The 23,198-nt window shown below is 41.5% G+C and overlaps 2 protein-coding genes across 10 annotated transcripts in view; both read left to right on the top strand.

The window, feature by feature from the left end:
- PRKCI (protein kinase C iota) overlaps positions 1-1,487 on the top strand; it is a 37,488-nt gene extending 36,001 nt beyond the window's left edge. For 6 of the 9 annotated variants that reach the window (XR_014229086.1, XR_014229087.1, XR_014229089.1 and 3 more), the window contains 2 exons: positions 443-507; positions 953-1,487. The gene's annotated coding sequence lies outside the window, so the exon portion shown is untranslated. The remainder of the gene's footprint in view (positions 1-442; positions 508-952) is intronic. The other 3 variants (XR_014229088.1, XR_014229093.1, XR_014229094.1) reach the window with 3 other exon arrangements.
- A 2,655-nt stretch (positions 1,488-4,142) lies between these two features.
- Positions 4,143-22,527, top strand: SKIL (SKI like proto-oncogene). Its single transcript, XM_082319833.1, has 7 exons — positions 4,143-4,274; positions 4,995-6,901; positions 10,845-10,942; positions 12,379-12,617; positions 12,830-13,071; positions 14,166-14,390; positions 17,384-22,527. Exons 2-7 carry the CDS (start codon positions 5,795-5,797, stop codon positions 17,543-17,545), a joined length of 2,073 nt encoding a protein of 690 aa, XP_082175959.1. The 5' UTR covers positions 4,143-4,274; positions 4,995-5,794; the 3' UTR covers positions 17,546-22,527.
- Positions 22,528-23,198: the final 671 nt, after the last annotated feature.

The raw sequence follows: 23,198 nt of genomic DNA, 5'->3' as shown, positions 1-23,198 counted from the left end.
GGTTTTAGTTGCGCAGTGTCTTTGGAACTGCTTTTCACAGTCTACAGTAGAAGTTGTAGGCAGAGTTGACATCTTTTTTTAGACAATCCTCTACCTACAAACTTTGTCTTCCATTGCCTGATTATTGTAGCTCTATAGCAACACTACCATTACAGCGCAATAGTTACCAGAATTTGCAACCTGAAATGGAAAATGTGCAGCAGGACTTGAACAACCCAAATTAAACAATGTCACCGAATTCCTAAGCTTCCATGACATCAGTAGGTCTAATAAAAGATGCAATATCTGCCTACATACGTTGCTTTCCTTACATCCATAGATCAGTCCGGCTCTGGTGTTATACATCTTGCATTTTCTTCAGTAAATTTAAAATGGAAATACGACCTAGTGTGTTTCACTGATTGGTATTTGAAGAGATTTTTTTTTTTTTTTTTTTAATCAGATCCTAAACCCCTGGAGGCTGGAGAAGACGGGAACGTCCATAACACGTGGACGACTGCATCACAGGTCTGTGTCTTTCAGGATCAGCTCCAAAAGCTGGTAGATTCAGAAATGTTGTTGTATTCTGCTATACTGTTGTGGATTTTAAGCAAACCTTTTGTATCTGCTTAATAAATAAGTACAGAGTTAGCATTCTTCACGAACGTATTTACTTTTTCATAAAGCTCTTTGTTGTCCTACCCTCAGACATTTTGTTGCAGAAGAATAAAGAATTAAACAGAATTTAAACAACTGAGATTAAATATGAAAGCGCTTTTGCATGTTCTCCATCATTTCCCTCAGTCTCCCTGCCCTGCACAGAAGCAGTTCGCATTTCTGTGTAAGGCGATTGTACTCCTGCAGCTGCTTTGCCTGGTGTTGTTTGCTTAACTGTAAATGGAGGAAAAATACCAATATTTATAAAATCCGGCTGCATAATCATTACCTGAAGCAATCCTCTTTTCTGTCCAAGGCTGGAAATGCTGCAGTAGCATTTGATGTGGCAGCCAGAGTGAGACGATGCTCGCACAGTCCTCTGTAATTGTGTTGCTGCAGGCGAAAGAATAGCGTTTACGGAAAGCACCAGGGTACTACACATCGCTGCACAATGCTGGAATTCATTTAAACATGTTTATAACACTTCTCTGCTTTGGAAAGTACAAACAACAAGCCTAGATGTAAAACTGGATATTGAGGTGGAATGACCGGGATTTATCAGCCACTGTGTGTTGCCAAATTAGATCAAATGCCGTTGGATGCAAAGATGAGCCAAGAGTAGGGTTACGGTCCAACATCCATGAAATTTCCTTAAATACACAAATCCTATTTGTGGTGAATCTCAAGTGGCTGGAAAGTAGAGAGGCGTCAGTCCTGATCATCCTTCGGTTCATGAAACTCAAATAATGCGTAGAGCCTGATGGGTTTTGTACCTATACATTCCAGCCGGTGTCCTGCTGCTGTGGAGGAGATACGCAGACGGCGTCTGGCAAAAGTAGCAGGGTGAATGTAAGTAAGGAAAAATGCCCTCCCCGTAATGGCAGTAGTTATGATAAATGCCCCCTGAGGGAAGGCTGAGTCAATCTCTAGTCATTTACAATAAAAATAGAGAAACAAGATGACGATGGAAAAGGGCACATAGAGTACTGAAGGGGAAAAAATGGCTTTTCTCCAATACTTGTGTTCTTCCCTAAGATTATATCTTCGTTCCAATTTTTGGGAAGCTTTTATCTCTGCTTTGGTCTGTGTGGAATGGTAGGAATTTATGCTGGCCCTTCCTTCTCTGTTTTTTCTAGCTTCTGAAAAGAAAAGTTATGATATTCTGTAGGCATTCTGTGAAATATCTGTTTCAAGCAGCTGCAAGGAAGAGCACACTTAATTTCTTTTGGAGGTTTACCTCCCTCAACAAAATGAAGGCTTCGTTTTGGTACCCCTTCATTTGTAGGAAAGCTGCCTGCCTGACAGCGCTGCGATGTGGCAACAGTAAAACAATGATCCTTGTTACAACACCTTCTGATGAATATAAAAATTGAGGTCGTGCTCTGTTTCAGTTTCACGGTTCCTTCACCTGCACCCTGATTCTTTAATAACAGAAAGGTCAAGTGGTTTTCTTTAGGCTTTAAAAAATAAATATAACCATTATGGTCTTTGTGATCGGTTTTATTGTTAAAAGCCCAGGCATTGTTATTTATACAGTTATTCTAAACCCTTTTCTACTACTTAAACTGTCAGTAATTTATTATTTTTGCAATATAAAGCACCACAGGCGCCAAAGATTGTGCTAGCTGCTGTGCAACCCTAGCGTAGGATAGCGCCTACCTACAGCTGTGCCCATCTCGTTAGCACCAAGGGCAAAACCTGCACCCAAAGTAACGCTGGCAATCCCAGACCGCGCTCTGCCCAGCCATCGCCAGAAGGAAACGTAGATAGTGTTGCAGATATTGCAGCTGATGCGGTCTTTTAAAAAAAAAAAAAGAGTTTCAAGGTGACTGGCGAAGCGGCTTTGCGGCGATTCTCGAGGCCCCTCCATCAGTACGCCCTGCCAGCCCAGAGGACGTCGGAGCGCGTCGGAGGTGCGAAGTCAAGGATTAAAGCGCGTCAAACCCCTCTGTCAAGCGGCAGCGAGGCAGGTTTTGCCTGCTCGTCCTCCTGGCGTGGCGTTAGGAGACGGCGCGGGACGGACCCCGCTTGCCGCGGGCAGCGCCGGCCGGTGTTAAGCGGTGCCTGGTGGTTGTGCAAGTGTGCGCCACGCTTTTATACTCACTTTGCATCAGAATATGTGACTGTACGGGATGAAAGGCAATGGCAAATTGGATTGTGCCTTAATCTCAGCTGAAGTGCTGTCTTTACAAAGAAGATGAAAACCAGAAAGCTTTAGGCTCCTTGCAGACAGAAGAATACTTGTAATACATAAACTAGTGGTACAAAGACTAAGCAGTCCCTGAAGAGCATCTTCCCCCTCCAGCAAGAAGCCCGAAGTGGGAGAAGCGCCTCTCCAAAGAGCTGACCCTACCCCTTCCCAGCCGGGCCCCACGACAGACCGGAGCCTTCTCCTGCGCTTCGGCATCTCGTTGCCGAAGGAGAGGTCTGTGAGGCCCCTTTGGGGACAGACGCCATCACGATCTCCTGCCTTCCCCATGTCTCCCTGTGCCCCTGGAGTAGGGTCTCAGAGTGGAGTCCACCTTGTGTGGGGACCCTCGCTGAGGGATGGTCACTGAGAGACCCTCACTGAGGGACAGTCACCAGGGAACCCTCGCTGTGGGATGGTCGCTGAGAGACCATCGCTGAGGGACCCTTGCTGAGGGATGGTCACTGAGAGACCCTCGCTGAGGGACCTTCACTGAGAGACCCTTGCTGAGGGACCTTCACTGAGGGACCCTCGCTGAGGGACCCTTGCTGAGGGACAGTCGCTGAGGGACTGTCACTGAGGGACCCTCGCTGTGGGATGGTCACGGAGAGACCCTCGCTGAGAGACCGTCAGTGAGAGACCCTCGCTGAGGGACCCTCGCTGAGGGACCCTCGCTGAGGGACCCTCGCTGAGGGACAGTCACTGAGGGACAGTCACTGAGAGACCCTCTCTATGAGGGACGCTCGCTGCCGGCCGCCGCGCCTCAGGGGAGCGCTACGGCTGACAGCTCCCCGTCAGCCTCCGGGCCTCCTCCTTCCTCTCCCGCCCTGGCTGCTGCCTGCGCTCCCGCTTGGCCCCTTCTCCCTTTCTGCCACGGCTGCTCTCTCGCTTCCCCCCCCCCCCCCCCCCCCCGCCCCAGCTGCCGCTCCAGGGCCGCCTCGCCGGCCCCAGCAGCGGCGCCGCCCGGGCGCTCCCCGCCGCTGCGGGCCGCCTCTCCCTCCCGGTCTCTAACAGCGGGGACAGCGGCAGGGCGGCCCGGGGCTGGGTCTGACCGGGGTGGGCTGAGGGGAGGCGGCGAGAGGACGTGCGAACGCCAGTCAGAAATAACACTTTTTTTTTTTTTTCTTTCTTTTCCCCCCGTGGGTTTTCATTTTTCCTCTCCCTTTTCCCGGGCTGGGGGAGGGTTTCCCGGCGCTGAGGCGGCGGCGGGCGGGGGAAGGGCGGCCGCTCCCGCCGCTGCCCCAGACAGTGGGCGGGGCTGCGGCGGCGGCGGCGGCGGGAGGGAGGGAGGGAGGGGGCGGCGCGCGCCGCCTGCGGGTTCGTGCCCGCGCCGCCGCCGCCGCCGCCGCCGTCTCGGTGTCCGTGTCTCCGCCGCCGTCTCCGCAGTGAGGTCACGGGTGGGCGGCGCCTGTTCCGCTCCCCGGGGCTGCCGGGGCCCCCGCGGCGGCGGGTGAGGAACCGGGGGGGTCGGCGGGAGGGGGACGGGGCGGGGGGGGGGGGGGGCGCGGCGCGGCCGGCCCCGCGGTGGGGGAGGGGCGGGAGCGCCTGAGGGGGATGGGGCTGAGCCGGGGGGAGGCGGCGGCGGCGGCGGGAGGGGGGTGCGGGCGGGCGTAGCGCGGGGGCGGCGGGGAGGGAGGGAGCGAGCGGCGCCCCCGGGGAGCGGGGCTGGGCGGGGGGGGGAGCGGCGAGACCGGCGGCGGCGGGGAGGAGGGGGGGTGAGCCCTGCCCGGAGCGGTGCCGGCGGGGCTGAGGTGAGTCACGGCGCGGGAGGGGGGGAGGAGGGTGCGAGCGGCGGGATGCGGCGTCCCGGGCCCTTCCGGGAAAAGGCTGCGGGGCGAGGGGTGCCCGGGCGGGGGGGCTGGAGCGGCCCTCCCCTCCCCGGAGAGCCCGGCCTTCCAGGGGCGGCACGCCGGCAGGGAGCCGCTGCCGGGCCGCCCCCCGCCCCCGGCCCCGGCCCCGGCCCGCCCGCCGCTCGCCGGGCGGCGAATGCAGCGCTTCGGGAGTCGTCTGCTGCTGCCAGCTTCACCCATCTGCCAGGGCTTGTAATGGGGCTTACGGTTTTAAAGGCGAGCTCTCTGCGTGCTGCGTTTCGTAATTAATGGGGAAACGCGTCCCTGTGACAGAGCGAACTCACGTTTTGGGGTTGCTTCTGACTGACCTCTTTTCGCAGGTCGTCGGGGAGGACTGACAGAACTCTGTTAGCACAAGACATGAATTCAGCCGATGGCCTGCATCTTACCTCTGTTACTAATAACGCGGGGTGGGAAAATTCTGACACACACCAGTGACATCTGGGCGAAAGGTGACTCTCTAGGGACGTTTCGTTTTGGCCGGCGATCCGGATCAGCCTTTTAATTTGGGGATTTATTTGTGAACTGCCATAGTAACTCTCACGGTGGTGGTGAAATCGTAAAGTTGGCAGCACAATAAAGCAAGCCTGTAAGATTGTGTTTGATCTCCAAGAACTGAAAGTGCTGAACAAAATTTTCATACAACTTAAACTGAATTTTGGATCGGTTGCATTAAGATCAGCGTTCTTCAAACTGAGACCATTTTTATTTGAAAAGACAGTATATTTTTTAAAGGAAGAAAATGATCAAGGATGGACGCTCCTGCATCAACTCATCGTTTTTTACTAACTTGTTGTACAAGACTCCTGTGTAAAATAGTGGGTAGGGTATGAAGAAAAGCCTTTTGTATACATACTGCAGCGGGTTTTTTATAAGAGAAAACTGAACAAATAACTATAAAACTAAAAAATTTGTGTAGCCTCTCCATTATTAATTTTATGGTATTACATGCAAAATGGGTTACAGTTTTTACCGTTGGAGGCTGAAGAAGTAACGTTTTACTGAAAGGAGTGCAAAACATGGCGTACCTGAGGTAATAAAGATCACTTGAAATTATTTTTTGTATGAACAAGCAGAAAAATGCACACTCAGGACTGAATTAAAGTTCTGGTGTTTAGCGATGGAAAGCCCACAGATAAACTTCCCTCTCGGTCTGGTTTCAGACCAAAAAAGGAGTGGGATCCAAGAGGATGGGAGTCCTCCATTAAAAAAAGCAATGACAGAAATGCATGTAAATAGCAAAGTACGAGTTGTAATTAATAAATTGCCAACCATAAAGAAGGAAAACTTGGACGAATATGACGAAACTCCTGTGGAGGCTGATGGGGAAACTGCCAAGCCAAACAGTAGTTCGCTATCTGAGCCTTTGAATTTAAATCCAGGTTTGAAACACACATTGGCACAGTTCCACCTGAGCAGCCAGAGTTCACTGGGTGGACCGGCGGCATTTTCAGCTCGTTATTCCCAGGAGAGTATGTCACCCACTGTCTTCTTGCCTCTTCCATCACCGCAAATACTTTCTGGTCCGCTGCTCATTCCACCGGACAGCTCCACAGAACTCACCCAGACTACGCTGGAGGGGGAATCTATCTCTTGTTTTAAAGTCGGAGGAGAAAAAAGACTTTGCCTGCCTCAAGTGTTGAATTCAGTTCTCCGAGACTTTTCATTGCAACAGATCAATACGGTGTGCGATGAACTGTATATATACTGCTCGAGGTGCACTTCAGACCAGCTTCATATTCTGAAGGTTTTGGGAATTCTTCCATTTAATGCTCCGTCCTGTGGGCTAATTACGCTGACCGATGCTCAGAGACTATGCAACGCTTTACTACGTCCTCGCACTTTTCCGCAAAATGGCAGTTTTCTCCCTGGTAAGAACACCTTGGCCCAACTGAAAGAGACTGGCAGTGCCTTTGAAGTAGAGCATGAATGCCTGGGCAAGTGCCAGGGGTTGTTTGCACCTCAGTTCTACCTTGCGCCGGATGACCCCTGTATCCAGTGTTTGGAGTGCTACGGGATGTTCTCGCCCCAGACGTTTGTGATGCATTCGCACAGATCCCCGGACAAGAGGACCTGCCACTGGGGATTTGAGTCGGCCAAGTGGCACTGCTACCTGCACATTAACCAAAAATACTTAGGAACGTCGGAGGAGCGGGAACTGAAGCATCTCTTGGAGGAAATGAAGGAGAAATTTAGCGAGAAAAATCAGAAAAGAACTCGGTCCAAAGTAAGTTCACCTACTCCTGCAAATCTCCCAAATCTCTGCTCACACGTAAATACTTGTTTTGGAAGCACCTTGCTTGCCTTTTGTAAGTGGGAAAGCTTGTCAAATCAAGCCTAAGTTAAATTTGTGAGAGCGCTTCACCATGGAAATACATTTCTTGTTAAAAGGCTCGGTAATTTCTTTCCTCATTGGGCTGTAAGCAACTTCATTAGAGCTGGTTTGGCTTTGTTGGTTCTTGTTCTGTTCTAAGGCATACAGTCTCTGGAAAATTCAGAGCTATTGTGGAAATTTTCATTCTCCCATTTGACCTTTGAGTAGGTTTTATGCGGTGTGTGTTGCAGCAGCTGAGCAAAGCAGAAAGGAGCTTGAAAATCAAGTATTACAAATTAATTTTTCATTTGTTATTTTTACTCCAGCACGGACACGTGCGGTGTATGGTGACCTGGCTTGCTAACCACCCATCTCATGACTTTGCGTGCAGGGTAATGGTGCATTGATAAGTTGCTATTTGGAAGCCCCAAGTCTGCTTGTTCAGCAATAGCTTTCTGTTTAAACTACTTGTATAGAGAAAGATGGCAAAAAGAGGGGGTTTTAAGCAGCCCAAGTAATGAGCTGTAGGCCGGTATCTTGACAATGGTTAATAATAGACGTCGTATTTTTTCCTAAAATACTGCTGCAAGTCTGCGCTGTGGTTCAAAAATACACAGCTTATTTTTCCCTTAGAGAGTTTCTACTTTAAATAATAAGACAAGCACCAGATAAATATTGAACATCATAGATGTTTCTGTTCATAGAAGGTACAATTTTTTGGATATAATTTAAACTTAGGAGGTTTTTAAATGGCTCCTGCCCTATGACTATGTTTCTTTTCAGTGTATTTGCCATCTATATGTCAGTTTGGTGGCTACTGGTTTGATTATATATCCATTTTGCCTGTTGGATGTTTTGTGGTGGCTTGCAAAATAGCAGCAAGAGCAGTCCAGATGGTTGAGCCCCAAAACAATGGGAGTTTAACAGGGGAGCGTTGGAGCACAGCCTCCCTTTCCTTGTCCCGGGGAAGCTTGGGCTGCTTGAATCATCGTTTCTTTCCCTCCTTTCTGTGGTGCGAGAGAGGTATTAGCTACAACGTGTAGACGGTCTCTTTTCCTACGCTCCTAGGGAAATTTCTTCGCAGGATGTTCCCTTTGCTGTTCTGTCGCCTTCTTACCACCTTTGCTGAGTCAGTCCTCGGAAGAGCCAGCGCATCATTGAGGTTATCTTATCTATCGTTCCCTCCGACTTGGTGACAGTTTCTGACGATCGCTCTGCGCTAAAACTTTGTCTTGCTTCTCAGACTAATTCCTTGAGTTCATCGCTGTGCGTGGGCAAAAGCTCGCAATGTGGAGAGTGAACATTTCTTCTGAGTATTTTTATAAATCCCACCTCTGCTAAAACTACTGGCTTAATGGTTAGGCTGAAACCACTACTTCTCTCTATGCGTTTTTTTTCTTAAGAAACAGTTTTGTCCAAATAGCTTTAGAAGAAAAGACATATTTTTCATGTAGCCCTTTCAAACAGTTTAGGTAGAAGTCATTCAATGAATTTTAAGTTTACTTGGCTATATTGCATTTTTTTAGTTGTTTAGGAGCATCTAGACTGAACAGATTGTTAGGTAAAGAAATATACATGTATATATTGAAGTAGATGCTTTGTCTCTATTTTATTAACCTGGATGATAAGGGAGGAATGGTGTTAGAAAAAGATTTCATGTTTATTTACGATTACCTTTCGTTTTGTTTCCTAAGTAAAAATTTGATTGCATGTTATGTAATTCATTCGCAAAATGCACACTAATGGGTAGACAATACAGTTAGTTTCCGTTTGAAATAGGTGGGAATGTAAAAATCTGACCTAATAACTTGAAAATACAGATTACCTGATATGTAATTCCATATATAAATATATAAACATGTTAAAATGTGAGTCCTAAAACATGGACAAGATGTGATTCAGAAGTTAAAATTGAATTACTGTGTACTAGCTGTAATGTAAGTAGAAGAATATTTGTACATTATTTAAATTATTAGAATGATCTGAATAAGTAGCAAAAACTTGACAGGTGTCAGGATGAGGCCTTTTTTCTAGAGATTATTTGCTGTATTTCAAATTTTATTATTTAAAGGCTTGATTATGAATTTACTGTTGTGGAGCTTAGCTTCCTTGTGCCCTTTCTATCTGCGTTGGAACCGATTTGAGGAACTGCAAGGGTGGAGTTAAATTTCAGTTTCATTGCTCGAGCTGAATTTAGTGGGCTGGAGGTTTTGACCAGAATATTGCAGATGGGATTTCGTCTCTCTCATGGTCAAGTGGCATTTGATTCTGCAGACCTTGGTACAAGCCACTGGTGTGTAATTGGGTACTCTCTTGACTGCCAGAGATGAAGTTTTGTGACAATTTATTTCAGGGTGTGTAAATATAAACTTTTCTGATACCGTATCTTGTACACAAGAAATTGTGAAGATGTTAGAATGCTAGATGAAGCTTTCAGTACAGTAGGATTTTTTTTAGCTTTATAGTTTTTTTTAATTGAGCAGCTTTCCAAAGGTACTGGGCCTGGCTGGAATGGTGTCAACTTTCTTCATAGCAGCCTGTATGGTGCTGTGCTTTGGACTTGTGGCTAAAACTGTGTTGGTAACACACCGGTGTTTTGGCTGCCGCTGAACAGTGCTTCCACAGTGTCAGTGCTTTCTCTGTTTCGTGCTCGGCCCCGGCAGCGAGTAGGCTGGGGGTGGGCACGAGGGTGGCAGGGGACACGGCCAGGATAGATGGCCTGAACTGGCCCCGGAGATATTCCATACCGTATAATGTCACAGTCAGCAAAAAAACTGGGGTAGAAGAAGAAGAAAGTGGGTTTTGGCATCCATGGTGGATGTTGTTCGGAGACTGGGTGGGCATCAGTTGGCCTGTGGGAGGTGGTGAGCGATATCCTTTGCTTCGCTTGTTTTTTTTCTCTTTCCTTCACCTATTAAACTGCCTTTATCTTGACCCAGGAGCTTTCCTGCTTTTGTCCCCATCCCCTGGGGGTGGTGGTGAGGGAGCGGCTGTGTGGGTGCTTGGCTGCTGGCTGGGGTCAACCAACCACACCTTACCCCGAAACCCGCTTCCCAAGGCTGTTTTAATACAATGAAATTAAGAATCAATTTCTTAGCTATGAGTCTTGTTTAAGCATATGATGAGACACCTTTCACTTGAAATTAATAGTACCTTTGGAATGGAGCACCAAGTATCACCAGCAACTTTGACTAAAGAGTAATTCCAGAAATGTTTCTTGAGACAAACAGAAGAAGCATTGCTAACCAAATACAAAATGCACAAAAGTTCTTTAGGATGATCTATTCTGATGCTCCTGAATTAATTTTGTTTGTTACTGCAAAGGAAATGGAGTTGTCATGTTACTGCAGCAGCTTTTCCCACTTTTGCAATAAAAATTCGTGACCACTAAAGAAAGTTCTGCCTCTGCAACAACAGTGATTGTTCCATTTTATTCACAGGTTTTATTTTGTAATAAAGCATCTGGCAAGTGCTTACTATGATGTGGATACTTTATTGTCAAAGGCTGCTACAACCTTTTGGGAATCCTAGTTTCCGCTTTCTGTTTCTCCCAAACATTTTTAGCATGCCTCTGGCAGAGTTGTGGAAGCTCAGCAGAGCTTTTATATAGGTTTGTAAAGAGATTTTCTTTTAATTTCGTTGCTACTTTGCACGTAATGGGAAATTGGAAATCGAAGAAACTTCTGTGGCTTGCATCACCCTGCATCTTTGCCAAAGACACTTCATTTTCCAGTACCTCAGTTTCTCTGGTGTGTGTGTATTAATGGTGTAAATGCCCTTCCACTGAAGAGCGTTTATGAAGATGTAAACAGCATGTACCCATCTTCCAATTACCAATTTCTTTTCTTTTCTTTAGGCAGATTCACAGCAGAGCTTGGAATTATCGCAGTGGTATCCAGTTATAAAGCAAGAAGCAGAAACTGATCCTCAACCACCCTCCTTTTTCCATCCCAGGTAACTGAATTTGCTGTGTAGAACTATAAGCACTGTGTGTACAAGTATTTAAATACTTTTCACTGTTTAAAGATAATTCAGACTGAAAAAAAAAATGTACTTGGAACCTGAACTGTTAGGAGAACTCCAAGGGATCGCACAGGAATAATTGAACACTAACTTTTTATGCATTTCTTAGTGTAAATATTAATGAACGGCTTATGAGTGGGTTTTGGTACAGGACTCAAGCTGTGATCTATGAGTGTTCTTCAGTGGGCAATACAACTGAAATGTAATTACTATTTCCCTTGTCAGAGTAGAAATGTCAGAAGGTAATTTTTAATCTTTTGTATTATAATATAATGCATGCATGTGGAAAGCTGCATAGGCCCTGTTTACCATGAGTGCAACTTAATTTCCTTTCAAAAAAGACTTGTAAAAGGTGTTTGAAGGCTTTCTTCCGCACTGGAACAATGGCTACAGCTGAACTGTCTGCTGATTAGTTTCCTGGTTTTAGAAACCAAGTGCATTTCCTTAACATAGTACAAAGTTTGTCATCTGCATCAACGAGGGAAACGGTTTTTTTGATGTACCTCTTACACTTATCCGCATGTGGTTATGCATTTACCGTATATGGGTGAGATCAGATGCTTTTGGCTAGCAGTGTGCAGCAAAGCAACACACACACGTCAAACTAGTTCCCACGCAAACACGTGAGTGGTGGGACTTCTGTGATGGTCCCTCAGTTTGCTGTTTCTATCGGTGCCTTCCTTCAAAACTAGGAGAAAGGAAAGCGTTGAAGACAGCAGCGTTAACTCCAGCATTGTGACGCTGATTATCGTGGCGCTTATCTCAACACATTTGGCACTCCTTTCCCTCTCTACTAGACAAAAGCTGAGTGGCTAGGTTAGAGCAGTACAGAAGGATGCTCCCGGGAGTCCAGGGGCTGTGAAAGTCCTGGCAAATTGGTCAATATATGTGGGAAGGAAGTTCCAGCATTGGTCTCAGACATGCCCCGGCACTGCCAGTACACAGCATTGCTATTTAAAGAGTGGTATGCTCATTGCCACTACACTAATCGCTTCCCTCATCCTCCATTGCTAATATAAGGATTATGAAAATGCTGGAGAGTCTGGATTCAGTGGCATTCTAATTTCACTCTGCATTTAAATGACGACTTCATATGATTTTCTATGTGATTTTTTTTTTTTGAAGGATGTTTGAAAAATCCTCTTGTTTGATAGCCTCAAAACCTTATCTAGATGACCTGCTCGGTGAAGTTAAAGTGGGTCATTAGGATTTCCTTTTGCATAGGAAAAATTTAAAAAGGACGTGCTTATTTTTCATTGAAGCTTTTACAGTTTGAAATCATGTTAAATTAAACTTACTGCTCTCTACCAGTCATCATTTATTATGCCTTACCTTTCATTCTTAATTTTACTGTTCTGCTGTTTCAGTTACTACCTTTATATGTGTGATAAAGTGGTTGCCCCAAATGTATCTCTTGCATCACAATATAAGGATGTTGCAAAAACAACAGTCAAAGCTTCAGAAGTAATTAAATCCTCACCTGGACAGTCAGAGAAGAAACTTAGTAGCGGAAAGCACAAAAAAGCTGCCTCCTATCCAGAGCTTTCTCTTGAAGAACAGGAAAAAATTGACTTGAAAACAGGCGTGGAGCAGCATAAACGTTTAGGTGAGTAGTGAAAATTATGTTAAAGTCTTTTCAATTTTTACAATTTGTATAATTTTGGAAAGCTCAACACCAAGCTGGTATTTCGTGGTGCCACTTCAGTTTTCCAAAAATTCTTTTGACCTTTCTATAATCTTCAGTTTCCTTTGCATTTTTTTCACTCTGGAAGTTTAATTTTCTGTGATTATTATGCTGTGTTGTTCTTTTCTCTATAGATACACCTGTGTCCACTCGTTCTGCAAGAGGTGGAAAATCTGAACGTGTTTCTTCCAAAATCACTAGAAGCTCTAGCCGTGTTGAAGTAGGTAATGATCTGCGAACCTTGTCCCCCACTCTCATGAAAGACATCAGTTGTGAAGATGACAAGGGAAGGATCATGGAAGAAGTAATGAAAACCTACATCAAACAGCAGGAAAAACTAAATACTATTTTGCGGAGGAAACAGCAGCTTCAAATGGTACAGTGCCAATCTGAGTGCATTTCACTTTTGACATCAGAAAGCTGATTCTAGCTTGTTGGTTCTAGAATCAATATCACAGATCACATTCCTTTAGAAACACCAAAACACAGATAATTTCCTCCCCAGCTTGAATCCAGACACCAAATCTTTAATATCCCTTAAGCTCATTAGGTTCGAGTCCACTAAAAATTGGTGTCTTTTCAGTTTGCAACTACTGTGTTCAAGCAGCTCCTTCTTTTATTTTATCCAAATGAAAACTACTTCTTCCACTTTAAAATGTTTTCCAAACACTTAAGTATCTTGGCAAATATAGTTTAAGTCCTCTAAACTTTCTCAGTTTTCAGGATTTTAAAGATGCAGACATCAGTATTCTAGGATTGGTTTTATCACTGCCCTGCATAAAAAAGAATACCACCTTCCTATTTCTATTTGATAAGCCCTTGTTTTTAGGGGGGTTTTGTTGGTCTTTTTTAATAATGGATGATGTTAGAAGCTGGTGTTTGCTTGTGATTTTGCCTCGTTTCTGTTTTCTGATTTAAGGTAAATACTGTCTTTGCCTCTTACATTCATAGACCAGACGTAATAGTTTAGTTTATTTAATGTTAAGCTTTGAATCTATGAGCTCAGATAGGGCCCTAGAGCTGCTGCTTTTAAGTTGTCCTGCTGTTGGAGGTAAAGCTTGTAGAGAAGTTAAAAAAAAGAAATTAAGACTTTAAGAAATATCAAAATGCTAGTGGAAAAAGAAATCAAACACGTATATTCTGTTTTCTGATGATGCACTTCTTACATCTTCAAAGTATATTTTAGTAAATCAGTGCTGCTGCTTTCTGAGGTTCACTGCTGGAAGTTGTGAATCTGTTTCTGGAAGCTCCGCGTACTTGGAAGTAGAAATAATTTCTTAAAAATGAAATGCTTGCTACAGAATTCCAGGCTGTCATTGATAAGTAGATAAATACCATTGTCGAGCTATTGTTATCAGTAGATAAATGTGCTCTTTTTGGCGTCATTGTTTTCAGATATGCATTTAAATTAAGTTTTTACTTTTCTGGTCTTAGAACCAAGGTGTATGTGATCCTGATTTTTCTTGACAGGAAGTGGAAATGTTAAGCAGCTCTAAAGCTATGAAGGAACTAACTGAAGAGCAGCAGAATTTACAAAAAGAACTTGAATGTTTGCAAACAGAGCATGCTCAAAGAATGGAAGAATTTTATTTTGAGCAGAGAGACCTGGAGAAGAAACTGGACCAAGTGATGAAACAAAAGTGTAGCTGTGACTCCAATTTAGAAAAAGACAAAGAAGCTGAATATGCAGCACAGGTGAGAAGGGAAAGTTCGTTTCAAACCAAACCGTATTTAGTGTATCAGGAAATGGTGAAGCTATTGCTCAGCCACCTGAAGGTTTTATCTTCTCCGTGTGTTCTGATACCATAGACGAATACCAAAATAGGTCACAGTGACATATTTCCCTGTTCCTTGATTGAAACTGAGGTAGAATGCAACTTACGGAAACATATGATGTTATTGATGAAATATAACATAAGGTCTGTTACATCCTCATTTAAAACAAATTGTGTTTTTAATGTATATAGGCTTGCTTGTGTTATAGAATTAAACATTCTCATTTTAGTTATAGAAATAAGCTATTCCTCTTTTTCTTCCTTTTACGTTAAAAAAAAAAATCCAAACCTCTTAACCACCTTTTTGTCAGATTAGTAGCATACCTTGCTGCTCTTTCTGTTCCTTGGTGGTAGAATCTGCTGCACTGCTGAGCCCCCTTCTGTGCTCTATCAAAGCATTTGGTCAAGAGTTCTCTTGGAAATGATAATCGCATTTTTGTCTCTCATTCCTGCCTCTTGTGTTTGTATGTGAAAACCTATGGAGATTTTTTTTTTTTCTTTCACTTTCCTTTTAACTTTTACTATTGCTTCTTTAGGTTGGAGGTTACTCATGTCATTCCAATGGGAAAAATACAGTTAATGCCAAAGGGAGCCTTGGAATGGCCCTTTTCAAAATTGGTTGCAGTTATGATTGTGATGCATTTTGTACTGTGTCACAGAACACTAGTCTTCACAGGTTTTTTTTTTTTTAAAGTAAACAAAATGTAAAACTTAAGTTCAGTAAAGCTTTGTGGTCATTCGATCATAGCTGTGTGTATTTCCTGTTCTTATTGTCTCAAAATAAGAAACAGGCAGTACTTGAGAGACAGGTTTTGGTATTTTTGGGGAGTAGGGCAGGGACTAGCATCATAAATCCTTCTCGTGAATTTAATTTCATGACATCCCACTCCACAGATTCCTAGCCTTTGCTGCCAGAAATAATCCTCTCTGACTAAGGCCTGATTTACTAAACATCTGGTACAAGCCCTGTTACTGCAAGTAACGACATGTTCTAATTTATGAAGATAATCATGTATAGCATGTTTCATATGGGTTGTGTAGCTTACTTTCTTTAGAGGGTAAGAACCATAGATTGTTCCCCAAGGAGATTGGTTGATTGTTTCTTTTGAAGTTAGACTTTGAAAACTAAATAAATTCCTTTCATGGAAGTTTACTCTGCTATTACCTGTGTGGTAGAGCTATTCGCAACATAGAATTTGAACCTTTTTCTCCATTTATCACATCTTAGAATAGATTTTGGACCCTAGGTTCCAAGCAATTGTCAGAAGTACCCGAGTTAAACAGAGTTCCTGGCAACAGGTAACTTGCCCAAGCTGTGTATACAGCATTTGAAAAAAGCCTTAATCCGATGTCTTCTTGAAGCAGTTGCCCAGGCTGCCCTTTCTCTCTGAGAACCGTGGACTGGGAGGAACCCTCTTTGTACATTAAACAAAATGAATAATTTGGGATTTGGAACTTGTTTAAATGTCTGTTCTTCCTTCTAGGCCTGCCTAAAGATGCACTAAGTGTCTTCTCCCCCTTTTTGACGTCTTTATTGAGTTGTCTAGTTTAATTGTTGCTTTACCCTGTCAATCACAATAGAGCAGTATAACCAGTACTGGAACCTTTCCTTAGAGCTGGAAATCAAAACTCAACCAGAGACGTGCTCATGTAGTACGTGCTGTAACATGCAGGCAGTGGGCATTATTGTACTGCAGCAGTTTACTGAATCAAAGTAGTGGAGTCAGAAGACTTGCATTAATAGCCTGTTGCTGTCTAAGAACCGCTTAAATATTTCTGATTATACTAAGAACCATTTAAATTCCAGTGAATGTGGTGTTTCTCTAAAATCAGCACAGCAGTTCCCTTGCCCAGTACATTTTATAGCAATTGGCAAACACCAGTGATCCTGTATGCTCCTGCTGCTTTCATTTTCCTGACCTGCCTTCCTCATTTTCAGTCAGATGTACGCTTAGTGATGATTTAGATCAGATTAGATACCTATCGTCATAAAGGCAAGTGGATTTTTTAGGTTCAGTGGGGTCTTTTTGTAAGAAATAACAAAAATCAATGGCAGAGAAGATAACTGGTTTCCAGTCTCCTCCCCGTTTTAACTGCTGGTAGTATACCTATAAGCAATTTGACAATTTTTTTTCTATAACTAACAGGCAGTAACTTTCCCACACTTGAAATATTCATCAGACGTTTCCAGATCTCACTGTAAATAAGTTCTGATGACACTCTAGCCAGTTTGAGGTTTACTGTACTCCGAAGATGAAAAAATTATTTAATTTATGTGTTGAAACACAAAAAGTTTCACAAAAGAATTTGAGTGGACTCATGTTTGTATTTGAACACACATAAATGCCCAGGCAGTTATGTTCAAGATTTTCTGAATCTCATTTCTGGTAATTCTGTTTCATTTATGCTAAAGGGTATCAGAAAACAGTGTTGGTGGTTTTGTTTGTTCCAGAAATGTATTAAGGCTTTGAAATAAAGAAGTAATATTTGTCAGGTAAGAGAAATGAACCTGGGAAATTAAAGAGTGCTATTTATTCTGGGATTTATGAAACATCTGATGCAGACATCATCACAATCTTCCTAACAGATTATATGTATTATTGACGTGGTCTAGTGTGACAGTTCATACAACTACAATTTATATGTATTTAAAGATTAGACTTTTTCATTTTTTAATAATACTATGATATTTATGCAACTTTCCATATTGATGTCATTTGCTAATGGTGTAGCAGGTAACTGTATAACTCTTGGTAACTGCAAAAGATGAGCTGATGAATACTAGTGAACAGAAATATTTTTATCTGGTGCATATGGTGGTCATCGGTGGCATCTTGAAATGAATAGTTGACGTTTACAAATAAGTTTGATAAAATTTGCTCTGCCTCTCTGTCTCTCCTCTCTATTTTACAGCTAGCAGAATTGAGACAGAGATTGGATCACGCAGAGGCAGATAGACAAGAGCTTCAAGATGAACTGAGACAAGAACGAGAGGCAAGGGAGAAGTTAGAAATGATGATAAAGGAATTGAAGCTACAGATCTTGAAATCCTCAAAAAATGGAAAAGGAAAGTAGAAATTGGAAGAGGAAGCATGACTGCGTCCTTCAAACAGGGTGTTTTGGTTTTTAATGAATTGTGAGCAGTTTCTGTGTGATAAGAAAAAGTCTTCTCTACAGATTTCTATTTCCCAGACAAGGCCAGATGAAGATATACATATATATAAATAAATCGAGATAGATAGGTATACATTTTTAGATTTTCCTAACCAATGAAAATCTGCATTTATTTGTACTGGTGTTTTTCTCAAACAATGAAAAATACGAAACTCTTGATTTAGGGTGACCGGTTTCTGTCTATTTCTAATGCAGTCTTGAGGACTCTATACCTTTTAACATTGTCTGTTAAAATCTATGTGGTGATCTTTATTTTGCTATCAATTGCACATCCAGTTATAAAAGTACATTAAAAACACTCTAAATTCTTCAAGGTCAAAAATAGTTTGGGTTTCAGTGAGAATTATGCGTTCTCGAACTGGGGAAAGTAAAGGCAGCTTTTCATCTGTCAGTTAATGCTCAAAATCGCCACTATGATAGATGATTGATCATCAAAAGTGATTTACCAGCGTAAATTTTTCCCATGATTTCGTTGTGTGAAGTCAAGCTGATCTTTTCAGTACTTTTCTATTTAACAACTCGTTATCAATCTAAAGAGTTTTAGAGCCGGCATTTGCTTGCCATGCTGGAAGAAGAAAATATTAGGGTTTTTTTGTAAATTAAAAAATTTACAATTACAATGGCATCTTTCAAAATTAAAAATTTACATACTTTCTTTTGTTTTCTTCTATATAGTAGGTATGAAAGAAACGTTAATAAAAGGCTTAAAGGTGGGGCTTTTCCTTCTAGAAACAGAGAAAGCTTGACTTAACTGTTTTTCAGATACTAATGCTTTCAAGAAAAATAATATTTATTAAGAAATATGTATTAGTTTCTTTAGTACCCTAAGCCTCCACACCTTTAGCTTCTTGCCAACTTGTGGATTTTTCTTTCATTACATAGAACAGGCCTTAACTGACATTGTGTTAATAGCTTAAAAAATAACGTTCTGAGACATGGCACTTTGAAAATCATTTTGATAGCCTCTGTATTTGAATGGCATGGTAATGTTACCATGAATTAAGAAATACAGCATGTTTGTTAAGCTATAACATTTGAAAATGTGTAATTGTACAGAATTACTGTTTTATGTATATATAATATTTGAGTACTTCAGCAGTCTGGTTCCTAGTGGATTAAACGCATGACTACAAAGTTGGATGAAGAGATACTTTTTTGCACTTCTCTCCAAAAAGTTCGATACAGCTGACAGATGTTAGCTGATTATGTCAGTGACTAGGAATATTTAGTAGTTCTAGTATTTCACTACATAATTTTAACCTGTGCTTTAGCTTCTGTTTTTGAGGTGCTTAGGTTTATTAGTCTCTTAATAATGCAGTTAATTCTGGATGAAACCACTAGTAAAAGCCTACATTGATTATTTTTTTTTTTTCTTGAACTAGTAAAACTGAACACTTCTGAGTTCTTTTTTGTTTCTCTTTTAGTGGTATAACAGGACTGAATATTGCAGAGAAAGATAAAATTGCACATGTCTTTAAACTGAATGAGAAATGAGGTGGTAAATTAAATGTCATGGAGTCAGAGGATGATTCTTTTATAGCTGTGTATAATTTTGTCTATGGACTCTTTGTCATGTTTACACTGACAATTAAAGCAGTTTAGATGAAAAAATATCAATTTTTCTTTGTCAGTGTTGATCAGAAAAGAGGACCCAGATTACATTTTTCCCTTCTTCAACTCCATCTCCAAATTATTGCTTTAAAGAAAAAAGAAAAGAAAAAAAGCCTGTCTTTGCAACATAGTGATGGTTTGGAAGGAAAGGTGTTGAGTATAAATTGTTCTGGTTGCGTGTGCACCGCTTGCTTTAAAAACACAATGAGTGTTTTATTGTAACAACCACCAAAACCATGGCTATAGGGAGAGTAGGCAGGAATATTGGTAGAAGTGTGATTATTAGAGACGGGAGCTTGAAGTTGTCCAGCTTGATTGGCAGAACCTACGTTGGATTAGCTAGATGGGCAAGTGAGAAAACGCTGTCCGGGGAAACTGAAAAGTTTCTTTGGGGTATTATCAAAGGATCAAAAGATATCGTTTCTAGGCACTTTTCAGTATCAGTGTTTTGAACCAGACTTGTTCGATTGTCAGTGTAGATAAGGCCATACAGACTCATTTAATACAGCTGCAGTAACTAATTTACCACAGTATTTATAGCTTAGCTGTTGAATGTATGGAATCCTCATGGGATTATTATATTAGGATACTGTATATTCCGTTTTCATTCGGGTCTTGTCTATGTTACGTGACTTCTGCTCAAATTTCCCCTTTTGCCGCCGGTTGATGTTCAGCAGAGGCAATTGCAGTGGAGTACTGCTGTAGCCCGGGTTCCTGTGCCTCAGCCAGCACTTGAACCATCTCTCAACCAGCTGTTAACCACCTTACGCTGTAGACTATTAAGAAGCCGGTGGCCGTAGTTGGTACTAATATTTTCACTGTTGCAAGAACTCAAGCAGCTATGTGATGTTTGAGCAATTCCAGCTGCAGATAAGGCCTCCTAATCGTTTTAAAACATCTGGCTGAAAAAGCTAATGGAACATTTATTAAAATGACTTTAAAAGTAGCTTTGTAAATATTCCATTTAGTTAATCTAATGGTAGAATGCATTTTAAATTATTGTAATCCTCTTAAAATTCTTAAATATTACTTTCAGGCTCTTTACATAACATAAAAAATTTTCATATGTGTAGACTTAATTTTATACTGATTTTAAGTAATAATGTATACATAAATGTGCCATAGATTTTGTGTGTTCACAGTCTTTGAAAGATAGTTTTTTAGTAAATTGTAAATAATACTGTATAAGTTTTAGAATAAATATACGTTGACCTTTTTTCACTACCTTATACTAGCTATATTGAATGGTTTATTTTACAGCCTAACATAGGAACTTGGAATGCACACTTAAGGGCCCTCACTTAAGTGCACACTTAACGGTAGAAACTCCTTCAGTCATTAGGTCCTCGCTTTTAGTCCTAGCATGCTCATTTTATGTACTAGTATTTGTTTTGCCTACAGTTACTTCTTGCTGATCTTTCAGGCAAGACGTCGTTTTCCCAGATAGTCGTGACATGAAGCCTTCAGGAAAAAAATCCTAAAATTGTCCGTAATTTTGAAAGTTCCATGATTAAACACCTAGACCAAGATCAAAGTTTCCTAGTGCACCTTTTGGAACAAAGTAAGTAGGATTCAAGGTGCACATCTAGTTTGCTCCTATACTTTTTTAAAAGAGAACTTTCACATGCATTGTGTGCTCTTAATGAACAAGAAAGTATACGAGCTTAGAGAGTAAAACTCTCATAATTTTGACAGTTTGAAAGCACTCTCGTTCACAGTGTAGCCATGGATCCCTAGACGAAAGAGATTTTTATCTAAATCTCCAAACTTAACTAAGTCCATGTTTTATTTTTTGTAAAGCACATCATTTAGCTTGAGTAATTAGATAAATGTAGTTATGTTTCACATTCTTAAACTAATTTTATTCTATATTTAATATATTAATAGCTTAGGTGTAAAATCATTTGTATATAGTAAAGGCATAATGCAATTAGTGAAGTAGGAAAAGTTGAATGGGAGCATAAAGCTACTGGTGGCCTGAAAAAATAAGGCCCGTATTTTAGAAGTCACAACGTTTTATTCATACATTCTTGTTTTCCATCAGGGGAGGGGATAGCTAGAATGTGTTATGGAATTTTTGGAAAATTTTCCTAGCATTAGTCGAGAAGTTGGCCGTGAACTGCTGTCATGGTCAGCTTCCTAGAGTTCACTTGTTTGTAGAGTATATATTTTGATTGTCGGTAAAGATAACAACTTTGTATTTTTTCTGCACTTAATTTGCATAATTAATCCGCAGAACAGAGTTTTCTATAACGTGGTGAAGTCGGCAAAAGACGTAATTACACCTACCTGTTAATCTGTGCTTGCAATATTTCAGTAATTTTGTTTAAGCTGTCACTAGGAAGCAGCAAAAGCTGCGAATTTCAATTTTCTTTTTGCTTATTGCATTTGTAGTGCGAGTATTCCTCAGTTTTCATTGCAGAAAGCTTGTAGAATTATCTGTTTGTTGCATATTTCTATTTCAGAAAGACATCCATTTTTTAGCTTTTGTGAAAGCAGTTATTGCTTGCAAATTGCACGGCAATTTTGTAGTGTGTCTCCATTACTCAGAAAATTGGGTTTTTTTCAGGGTCAGTGGTTCAGTTGGAAAATGCTTGAAAAATGAGTTTTAAGCACTTCACCAAGCACAGCAAACAAATGGTATAAAATTTTGCTATTTGAAAATTGATTAAATGTAACAATATCAATTGAATTTTTTTTCTTCAAATATAGATACCTCACTTAAAGGAAAGCACAGCTGTACTGTATTTAAACTAATTCTAGGAAATAATAAAAAGTTGGTCTAAAATCTTCTGTTGCTATTACGTTGCTTTCTGTGATTGACGAAATCTGTTTTTGTGTTTTCATACTCACTCTTGAAAGTATTTATTGATGTTGACATGCCAGTATAATTATCTTAATAAACTACAGAAAGTAGCTGCAAAACAACAGAGTCTGCGTTAGCTCAAGGCAACAGGTTGAATGACTATTCTGAAACCGTAGTAAAAACCTGTGAAAAATGATCAGTGCATTCAACAATTTTTAATACTTTGCCAATGATGTACAGTCTTATCGTTAGAGTTGCTGTGGTTGCATTACATGACACACAAAACTGTCCTCTACCTCACGTGAGATTTAACAGATATTTTATATGGTTTTAGTAAACAAGATGCATCTATCTGGTCACTTAGTTTACAAATTTTGAATTCTATTTATTGAAACATGACATACTGTGCTCTTAGCTTATACCTCAATTGTATTTTGTGCTGTTATCCATTTTCATGCCTTGTAAATACCTGTATAGATTGTGGATTCAGAAACAAATAAAGAACTGTAATGTCAGAACACTTGTCTCCGTCATATTTTTGAACACTGACTTCTAAACTTGACTTTTTGAAAGGTCTTTAAAACAGTGGTGCTTTTCCGAGGAGGACAGAGCCTTCCTTGCTTTGATGACAGTAAATTAAAACCGGATTACACTGAAACTTGTTAGCAGAACTCCCACTGCCTGCAGCAGGTCCCCAGTTTTCTAAAGGGCATTTTTAGCAAAATGTGCCAGATCAATAGCCCTCCCTCACCATGAGTCCCTTTCCTAAACCTCTTACGGCTGAAGATGTTCTCGACCCTGAGATTTCTGTCTATCTTGACATAAAGTTGGTGTTCATACGTGTAAATACAACCACTTGTGTGTTTGGCACGTTCTCTGGTGGGTGCGCAGCGTTTGTTCCTAGTTGACTACTCGAGCAGTGTTTGAGTTGTTCACACCTCTCCTTAATAGCTTGGTAAGGAACAAGATAAAAATTACACATCACCATATAAAATGCTGACGTTTATAAAAAGTTAAAATCAGAAATGAGAATTATATTTCATTTGCTGATGGAAAATATGCCCTACGGTGACTCTCAGGAGTTCTTCGTTTCTGTAAATCACGTGATTACATTGCTTAACATTTTTGTCTACCATC

The sequence above is a fragment of the Platalea leucorodia genome (assembly GCF_965183815.1).
Source record: "Platalea leucorodia genome assembly, chromosome: 8".
NCBI classification, from domain to species: Eukaryota; Metazoa; Chordata; class Aves; order Pelecaniformes; family Threskiornithidae; genus Platalea; species Platalea leucorodia.
Note: the sequence above shows the minus strand (reverse complement) of the source record. Positions and strands in the feature narration are given on the sequence as shown.